The sequence below is a fragment of the Cebus imitator genome, unplaced genomic scaffold (genome assembly GCF_001604975.1).
Source record: "Cebus imitator isolate Cc_AM_T3 unplaced genomic scaffold, Cebus_imitator-1.0 Scaffold708, whole genome shotgun sequence".
NCBI classification, from domain to species: domain Eukaryota; kingdom Metazoa; phylum Chordata; class Mammalia; order Primates; family Cebidae; genus Cebus; species Cebus imitator.
This window is the reverse complement of record NW_016108023.1, coordinates 748,942-759,392: the sequence shown is the minus strand read 5'-3', so window position 1 is coordinate 759,392 and position 10,451 is coordinate 748,942. Positions and strand designations below refer to the sequence as shown.

General features: G+C 57.7%; 1 protein-coding gene across 2 annotated transcripts in view; it reads right to left on the bottom strand.

Annotated features, from left to right (window-relative positions):
* Positions 1 to 10,451, bottom strand: part of DHRSX (dehydrogenase/reductase X-linked) — a 210,240-nt gene that overhangs the window by 50,407 nt on the left and 149,382 nt on the right. For both annotated transcript variants that reach the window (XM_037735027.1, XM_017518853.2), the window contains exon 5: positions 6,278 to 6,485. In XM_037735027.1, coding sequence (XP_037590955.1) covers positions 6,278 to 6,485 — 208 coding nt within the window. The remainder of the gene's footprint in view (positions 1 to 6,277; positions 6,486 to 10,451) is intronic.

Below are 10,451 nucleotides of genomic sequence, written 5' to 3'. Positions count from 1 at the left end.
TTCCGCGTCCCACATTCCCGGGGTTCCCCTTCATGCATGCCCCGGGTTCCACGTCCCACATGCCCCACGTTCCCCGTCCCACATTCCCGGTGTGCCCCGTCCCACATGCCCCGGGTTCCCTGTCCCACATGCCACCGGTTACGCATCCCACATGCCCCGGGTTTCCCGCATCCCACTTGCCCCGGGTTCCCCTTCCCACATTCCCCAGGTTCCCCGTCCCACATTCCCAGTGTTCCCCATCCCACATGCCCCGTGTTCTGTGTCCCACAATACCAGTGTGCCCCGTCCCAAATTCCCTGGATTCCGCAACCCACGTGCCCCGAGTTCCCCGTCCCACATTCCCCGGGTGCGTACCCCACATGCCCCGGGTTCCGCGTCCCACATTTCCGGTGTACCCCGTCCCACATTCCCCGGGTTCCGCATCCCACGTGCCCCGGGTTCCGCGTGGCACATTCCCGGTGTTCCCCGTCCCACATTCCCCGGGTTTCCCATACCATAGGCCCCGGCTTCCCCGTCCGGCATTCCCGGTGTGCCCCGTCCCAAATTCCCCGAGTTCCGCGTTCTACATTTCCGGGGTTCCCCGTCCCACATTCCCCAGGTTACGCATCCCACGTGCCCCAGGTTCCCAGTCCCACATTCCCTGGGTTCCGCATCTCACGTGCCCTGGGTTCCATGTGGCACATTCCCGGTGTTCCACGTCCCACATACCCTGGGTTCCCTGTCCCACATGCCCCGGGTTCCATGCCCCATGTTCCCCGTCCCACATTCCCGGTGTGCCCCGTCTCACATGCCCCGGGTTCCCTGTCCCACATGCGCCGGTGTTCCCCGTCCCACATTCACCCGGTTACGCATCCCACATGCCCCGGGTTCCCCGCATTCCACTTGCCCCGGGGTCCCCGTCCCACATTCCCCAGGTTCCGCATCCCACATGCCCCGGGTTCCGTGTGGCACATTCCCGGTGTTCCCCATCCCACATTCCCCGGGTTCTGCCTCCCACCTGCCCTGGGTTCTGCCTCCCACATTCCCGGTGTTCCCCATCCCACATTCCCCGGGTTCCGCATCACACATGCCCCGGGTTCCGCGTCCCACATACCCGGGGTTGTCTTTGGCGAGCAGGAATACCTGACAAACAGGTCACACGCCCCAGGTTCCCCATCCCACATTCCCGGGATTCCCCTTCCCACATTCCCCGGGTTCCCCGTCCCACATGCCCCAGGGTTCCCCTTCCCACATGCCCAGATGTTCAATGTTCCACATTCCCCGGGTTCCCTGTCGCACATGCCCAGGGTTCCCTTCCCACATGCCCCAAGGGTCCCCATCCGACATGCCCCGGGGTACCCCTTCCCACATGCCCCAGTGTTCCCCGTCCCACATTCCCCAGGTTACGCATCCCACGTGCCCCGGGTTCCGAGTCCCACGTGCCCCGGGTTCCCCGTCCCACATGCCCCGGGCTCCCCTTCCCACATGTCCCGGGCTCCCCTTCACACACGCCCCGGGTTCCCCGTCCCACAGGCCCCGGGTTCCGCATCTCATGTGCCCCGGGTTCCGCATCTCATGTGCCCCGGGTTCCGCGAGACACATTTCCGGTGTTCCCCGTCCCACATGCTCAGGGTTCCCCATCCCACATGCCCGGAGGTTCAACGTTCCACATGCCCCGGGGTTCCCCGTCCCACATTCCCCGGGTTCCCCATCCAACATGCCCAGGGTTCCCTTCCCACATGCCCCGGGTTCCCCGTCCCACATGCCCCAGGGTTCCCCTTTCGACATGCCCCGGGGTTCCCCTTCCCACATGCCCGGAGATTCAATGTTCCACATTCCCCGGGTTCCCCGTCGCACATGCCCAGGGTTCCCTTCCCACATGCCCCGGGTCCCCCATCCCGCATACCCCAGAGTTCCCCTTCCGACATACCCCGGGTTCCAAGTCCCACATTCCCTTGGATCCCCGTCTCACATGCCGTGGGTTCCACGTCACACATTCCCCGGGTTCTGCATCCCACATTTCCGGGGTTCCCCTTCCCACATGCCCCGGGTTCCCTTTCCCACATGCCCCGGGTTCCCCGACCCACATTCCCCCGGTTACTCATCCCACATGCCCGGGGTTCCGCATCCCACATGCCCCGGGTTCTGCATCCCACATGCCCCAGGCTCCGTATCCCACATGCCCCGGGTTCTGCGTCCCACATGCCCCGGGTTCCGCGTCCAACATTCCCGGGTTGTCTTTGGCGAGCAGGAATACCTGACAGGCAGGTCACACCCCTGGGTTCCCCATCCCACATTCCCTGGGTTCCCCGCCCCAGAATACCGGGGTTCCCCGTCCCACATTCCCCAGGGAACGACATTCCACATTCCCCGGGTTCCCCATCCCACATTCCCTGGTTCGCCTTCCCACATTCCCAGTGTTCCCAGTACCACATTCCCCAGGTTACGCATCCCACGTGCCCCGGGTTCCGCGTCCCACATTCCCTGGGGTCCGAATCCCACGTGCCCCGGGTTCCACGTGGCACATTTCTGATGTTCCCCGTCCCACATGCCGCGGGTTCCGCGTCCCACATTCCCCGGGTTCCCCGTCCCACATGCCCCTAGTTCCGAGTCCCACATTCCCAGGGTTCCCCGTCCCACATGACCCAGGTTCCCCGTCCCACATGCCTGGTGTGCCCTGTCTCACATGCCCCGGGTTCTGTGTCCCACAATACCAGTGTGCCCCATCCCACATTCCCCGGGTTCCGCATCCCACGTGCCCCGGGTTCCGCGTGGCACATTCCCGGTGTTCCCCGTCCCACATTCCCTGGGTTCCATGTGGCACATTCCCGGTATTCCCCGTCCCACACGCCCCGAGTTCCCCTTCACACACGCCCCGGGTTCCCCTTCCCACATGCCCAGGTGTACCACGTCCCACATGCCCCGGTGTGCTGCGTCCCACATGCCCCGGGTTCCGCGTCACCCATGCCCCGGGTTCCCTGTCCAACATGCCTGAGGTTCCGCATCCCACGTGCCCCGGGTTCCGCGTGGCACATTCCCGGTGTTTGCCGTCCCACATTCCTCTGGTTCCCTGTCCCACATTCCCCGGGTTTCCCTTCCCACATGCCCCCGGTTCCGCATCCCACGTGCCCCGGGTTCCGAGTCCCCCATTCCCGGTGTTCCCCGTCCCACATTCCCCAGGTTCCGCATGGCACATTTCTGGTGTTCCCCTTCCCACATGCCCGGAGGTTCAATGTTCCACATGCCCCGGGGTTCCCTGTCCCACATTGCCCAGGTTCCCGGTCCCACATGCCCCGGGTTCCCTGTCCCACATGCCCCAGGGTTCCCCTTCCGACATGCCCAGAGGTTCAATGTTCCACACTCCCCGGGCTACCCGTCGCACATGCCCAGGGTTCCCTTCCCACATGCTCTGGGTTCCCATCACACATGCCCCAGGGCTCCCCTTCCGACATGCCCTGGGGTTCCCCTTCCCACATGCCCCGGGTTCCGAGTCCCACATTCCCTTGGATCCCCGTCTCACATGCCGCGGGTTCCACATCACACATTCCCCGGGTTCCGCATCCCACATTCCCCGGGTTAGGCATCCCACGTGCCCCAGGTTCCGCGTGGCACATTCCTGGTGTTCCCCGTCCCACATTCCCCGGGGTCCCCATCCAGCATTCCCGGTGTGCACCGTCCCACATGCCCCGTGTTCCCCGTCCCACATGCCCTGGTGTGCCGCGTCCCACATGCCCCGAGTTCCGCGTCACACATTCCCTGTGTAACCTGTCCAACATGCCTGGGGTTCCGCGTGGCACATTCTCGGTGTTTGCCGTCCCACATTCCCCTGGTTCCCCGTCCCACATTCCCCGGGTTCGCATCCCACATGCTCCAGGTTCCGCATCCCACATTCCCGGTGTGCCCTGTCCCACATTCCCCGGGTTCCGCATCCCACGCGCCGCGGGTTCCGCGTGGCACATTCCCGGTGTGCCCCGTCCCACATTCCCCGGGTTTCCCATGCCACATGCCCCAGGTTCCGCGTCCCACAGGCCCCGGGTACCCTGTTCCACATTCCCGGTGTGCCGCGTCCCACATTCCCTGGGTACCGTGTCCTACATTTTCGGGGTTCCCCGTCCCACATTCCCCGGGTTACGCAACCGACATGCCCCGGGTTTCCCGTCGCACATTCCCTGGGTTCCGCATCCCACGTGCCCTGGGTTCCGCGTGGCACATTCCCCGGGTTCCGCGTGGCGCATGCCCCGGGTTTCCCATCCCACATGCCCCAGGTTCCGGATCCCACATTTCCAGGGTTTCCGGTCCCACATTGCCTGGGTTCCGCATCCCACGTGCCCTGGGTTCCGCGTGGCACATTTCCGGTGTTCCCCGTCCCACATTCCCCAGGTTCCCCTTCTCACATACCCCCGGTTCCGCATCCCACGTGCCCCGGGTTCCCCTTCCCACATGCCCCCGGTTCCGCATCCCACGTGCCCCGGGTTCCGCGTCCCACATTCCCGGTGTTCCCAGTCCCACATTCCCCAGGTTCCGCATCCCACGTGCCCCGGGTTCCCTGTCCCAGTCCGTGCGTTGCTCAGTGACTCCTGTCTGCAGCATGCGCTGCTGGCTGTGCGGATACCCCTCCTCCCTCCTGCCAGGCCCTCCTGTACAGCAGGCAGCACACACATGCCTGGAGCCCCCAGCGGCCATCACTGAAGGCTTGCCCGCCACGCGCCCAGCCCTGCCTCAGGCCTGGGGTTAGGGAAGCCAGGTATGGCAGGGCTGTTCTTCTTGCTAGGGGATCCCAGGTAAATCCTTCAGCATGGAGCCGGAGGCGGGAGGTCTACGCGGTCCTGCAGGGAGTGCTGATAGCAAGGATGCAGGGAGCATCACACTCTGAGCACCTCTGCCCGGCAGACGTAGGGAACATTGTGCCGAGAGCACCTGTGCCCAGTAGATGCAGGGACCACCACTGCCCAGCAGACACAGGGAGCATTATCCCTAGAGCTCCTGTGTCCAGCAGATACGGGGAGCGCCACTGCCCAGCAGACACAGGGAACACCGTCCCCAGAGCACCAGTGCCTGGCAGACACAGGGAGCATTGTCCCCAGAGCACCAGTGTCCAGCAGATGCAGGGAGCACCACTGCCCAGCGCACACAGGGAGCACTGTCCCCAGAGCACTGCTGTCCAACAGACACAGGGAGCACCACTGCCAGGCAGACACAGGGAGCACCATCCCCAGAGCACCAGTGCCTGGCAGACACAGGGAGCACTATCCCCAGAGTACCAGTGTCCAGCACATGCAGGGAGCACCACTGCCCAGCAGACATAGGGAGCATCGTCCCTAGAGCACTGGTGTCCAGCAGATGCAGGGAGCACCACTGCCCAGCAGACACAGGGAGCAGTGTCCCCAGAGCACCACTGTCCAGCAGATGCAGGGAGCACCACTGCCCGGCAGACACAGGGAGCACCGTCCCCAGAGCACCGATGTCCAGCAGATGCAGGGAGCATCACTGCCCGGCAGACACAGGGAGCATTGTCCCCAGAGCACCACTGCCCAGCAGACCCAGGGAGGACTGTCCCCAGAGCACCGGTGTCCAGCAGATGCAGGGAGCATCACTGCCCAGCAGACACAGGGAGCATTGTTCCCAGAGCACCACTGTCCAGCAGACGCAGGGAGCACCACTGCCCGGCAGACACAGGGAGCACCATCCCCAGAGCACCAGTGCCCAGCAAACACAGGGAGCACCATTCCCAGAGCTCCTGTGCCCAGCAGATGCAGGGAGCACCACCGCGCAGCAGACACAGGGAGTACCGTCCCCAGAGCACCGGTATCCAGCAGATGCAGGGAGCATCACTGCCCAGCAGACACAGGGAGCACTGTCCCCAGAGCACCTGTGCCCAGCACATGCAGGGAGCACCATTCCCAGAGCACCTGTGCCTAGCAGACGCAGGGAGCAGCACTGCCCAGCAGACACACGGAGCACTTCCCAAGAGCACCGCTGTCCAGCACATGCAGAGGGCACCACTGCCCAGCAGACACAGGGAGCACTGTCCCCAGAGTACCGGTGTCCAGCACATGCAGGGAGCAGCGTCCCCAGAGCACCAGTGTCCAGCACATGCAGGGAGCACCACTGCCCGGCAGACACAGGGAGCACCGTCCCCAAAGCACCAGTGTCCAGCAGATGCAGGGAGCCCTGTCCCTAGAGCAACCGTGTCCAGCAGATGCAGGCAGTACCGCACCCCCCAGACACAGGGGACCAGTAACCTTTACCTCCCCCCCCGGGACAGACGCTGTTATGACCATTCACAGGGTGCACCTACCTGCTCTGAAGGTCGTCCATGTTCAGCTCAGCAACGTAATGGGTGGCAGAGGAGACAGTGACCACCCTCGCATTGTGGCCAGGGGACCCGGACTCTCTCAGGGTATCCAGGAGAAGGTTGGTCAGCAGGAAGTGTCCCAGGTAGTTCAGGCCGAAATGTTCCTCGAATCCATCTCTGGTCTTCCTCTGAGGGACCATCATCACCCCAGCTGCACAAGAGGGAATATCAGAGGGAGTTAGATTGGGGAGACAGTGGAGAAACCTCACTGACAGATTCCCAGGATGCACAAATGCCCCAGGACATCAGAGAGTCTAGAGCTGGCTGCCATGTCTTCCTCCTGAGCCTCTGCTTCCTGCTTTCCATGTGGTGAGGAACATTCTAGAAGATCACTGAAGTCCCTCCTTGCTTTCCATCTCTGCATCTCTATGCCTTGAGTTTAAAAATAATAGCCACAGCAGGGTGCAGGGACTCACGCTTGTATCCCAGCACTTTCTGAGGTGGGCAGATCACCTGAGGTTGGGAGTTCGAGGCCAGCCTGACCAACATGGACAAACCCCATCTCTACTTAAACAATACAAAAATTAGCCAGGTATGGTGGCACATGCCTGTAATCCCAGCTACTTGGGAGGCTGAGGAAGGAGAATAGCTTGAATCCAGGAGGCAGAGGTTGCGGTGAGCTGAGATTGCACCATTGCACTCCAGCCTGGGCAACAAGAGCAAACTCTGTCTCAAAAAAACAAACAAAAAAAGGCACAATGATAATACAGTAACACACACACACAGAGTGAGAATCTTCGAAGTCACCAAATGGGTTCCCCTGAACAATGAGTAACTCTGGGTGGCTGGGTGTGGTGGCTCACACATGTAATCCCAGCCTTTGGGCAAGTGAGGAGGGCAGATCGTTTGAGGTCAGGAGTTTGAGACCAGCCTGGGCAACATACTGAAACACTTTCTGTACCAAAAATACAAGAAGTTAGCTGGCTGTGGTGGTGCTTGTCTGTAGTCCCAGCTACTCGAGAGGCTGAGGTGGGAGGATTGCTTGAGCCCAAAGCGGAGGGTGCAGTGAGCTGAGATTGAGCCACTGCACCACAGCCTGGGCGACAAAGATCCTGTCTCCAAAAATAAAAATCTGGACAAGAATATGGTGGCACTGTTCAAAATAGCAAAGACCAGGAACCAACCCAAATGCCCATCAGTGATAGACTGGATAAAGAAAATGTGGCACAGAGACACCATGGAATACTATGCAGCCATGAAAAAGGATGAATTCATGTCCTTTGCAAGGACATGGATGAAGCTGGAAACCATCATTCTCAGCAAACAGACACAAGAACAGAAAATCAAACACCGCATGTTCTCATTCATAAGTGGGAGTTGAACAATGAGAACACATGGACACGGGGAGGGGAACATCACATACTGGGGCCTGTCGGGGTGGGGGACTAGGGGAGGGATAGCAGGGGGGTGGGGGATTGGGGAGGGAGAGCATTAGGAGAAATACCTAATGTAAATTATGGTGGGATGGATGCAGTAAACCACCAGGCACGTGTAGAACTAGGCATCAAACCTGCATGATCTGCGCATGTACCCCAGAACTTAAAGTATAATAAAAAAATAAAACACATTTGATTTAAAAAAAAAAAACAAAAAAACGAATTGCTGCTATGGCACTCCCTCTTCAGAGTGTCCCACAAACAAATTGCTCAGATGTCCTCTGGGAAATGCTGACCTCAGTATAAACATGGCCGATCTTCACCACGGATCACAGGGCAGCCCTACTGGCCCTGATTCTATAAACAGTTACCACCGGAGGCTCTGTGCTTGGCAGATTCTATCTCCCAGACGCAGAACGCCCCACCCCTGTCAGGCAAAGCCTGGCTGAGTGCCTGCTCTGACGTCCTTGCCGTGGGGACATGACCTCAAAGATGACTCGTTCTAGAAACACGCATGAACCATATTGTCTTGTACTTAGAGCAGACCAGCTTGCTTGGATATCAATGCAAATGTGTATATATACATACGTATATATATATACATATATGTACATGCATGATATAGATATGCATACATATGCACGTTGTGTATCAGGAATTCTATGTGTATCTGCACATATACTGTACATGTAAATGCAGGCACACATATTCATAGACATATGCATATGTATTTGTGAATGTGTTTATATTGCCATGCACTTGGGTAACTGCATATATGCACAATTCATTGAAAGGTATACACTTATTGAGATGGATGTTTGCATGTACATATGTGTGTTCACGTCTTTGCATGCACAGATGCATTTTCAAATGCCTATCAATTTGTACTTTTCTTTCACATATATGTAAAAGAAAATATTGTATGCACATGTACCTATGACTTTGCATGTATACCTATATATTCATATGTACACATGTGATTGTATACATCACATGTGTATTTGCATATAGGTATATGTGTATGTATTATTTATTTATTTTTGAGACAGAATTTTGCTCTTATTGCCCAGGCTGGAGTGCAATGGTACGATCTCAGCTCACTGCAACCTCCTCCTCCAGGGTTCAGGCGATTCTCCTGCCTCAACCACCTGAGTAGCTGGGATTACAGGTGTGTGCCACCATGCACAGCTAATTTTTTGTATTTTCAGTAGAGACGGGTTTCATCATGTTGGCCTGGCTGGTCTCGAACTCCCGACCTCAGGTGATCCACCCACCTCGGCCTCCAAAAGTGCTGGGATTACAGGTGTGAGCAAATATGCCCGGCCTGTTCTTCCCATCTTTATGTTGTTCTCATCTTTGTGTCCGTGAGGACCCGGTGTGTAGCTTCTAGGTGTAAGTGAGAACCTGCAGCATCTGCTTTTCTGTTTCTGTGTTCATTCTCTTAGGATAATGGCTTGCAGCTCTGAGGAAATTCTTGGTATGAACAGCATTGTTGGGGAAGGTATCTTTCTCAAGAGCAGAGAGGGCGGTGCTGTGTGCTTGCAGGTGGTGGCCTGGGCTCCAGATGTATCCGAGCCGTGCCAGGGACTCACGTGCCAGGGAAGCTGCATGGGAATTCCCGCACTGTGGTGAATGCGCCAGCCACCCGGGGGCCCTGGATGCTCATCATTAGTGAGCTGCTGAGAGTAATTACATTTATTCCTACTTTATTATTCTTATTATTTTGAGGTGGAAGCTGGCTCTGTTACTAGGTTGGAGTGTAGCGGCATGATCTCGGCTCCTTGCAACCTCTGCCTCCTGGGTTCCAGCGATTCTCCTGCCTCAGCCTCTGGAGCAGCTGGGATTACAGGCACCTGCCCCGATGCCCAGCTATTTTTTTGTACTTTTTAGTACAGGTGGGGTGTCGCCATGTTGGCCAGGCTGCTCTTGAACCCCTAACCTCAAGTGATCCTCCTGCCTTGGGCTCCCAAAGTGCTAGGACTATAGGCATGAGCCCCTGCACTCAGCCCTATTATTTATTTATTTATTACTTTATTTATTTATTGAGACAGAGTCTCACTCCATCACCCAGGCTGGAGTGCAGTTCATTTGTATTTTATTTTATTTTATTTTGAGGCAGAGTCTCACTCTGTTGTCCAGGCTGGAGTGCAGTGGTTCGATCTCAGTCACTGCAAGCTCCATCTCCTGGGTTCCAGCGATTCACCTGCCTCAGCCTGCTAAGTAGCTGGGATTACTGGTGCCCGTCACCGCGCCCAGCTGATTTTTGTTGTTGTTGTTGTTTTTGTATTTTTAGTAGAGACAGGATTTCTCCATATTGGCCAGTCTGGTCTTGAACTCCTCACCCCAAGTGACTGTCCACCTCGGCCTCCCAAAGAGCTGAGATTACGGGTGTGAGCCACTGTGCCCGTCCATGCCATGTACTTTAAACCACAGTATCGTCGAGATCTTTCTGGTCAGCACATCCAACTCCAAAGCCTGACCTGTGCTGAAGGAGAATTGTTTTGTTGTTGAGTTCTTTGCCAATGGCTTTATGTATTATTTTTCCTCTTTGTATGAAAGACCAGATTGGTGCCAGCTAGAGAGACTGGATGGGTGTCTGGGTGCTTGTGCGGAGGCCATGACCGTGGCCTAGGAAGCAAGCATGGCGGCCTGGAGGAGGGATGGATGAGACAAAGTCAGAAACGCAGAACTGAGGACTAGCTACACAATCCACTGCAAATTCGGAGCCCATGGACTTTTGT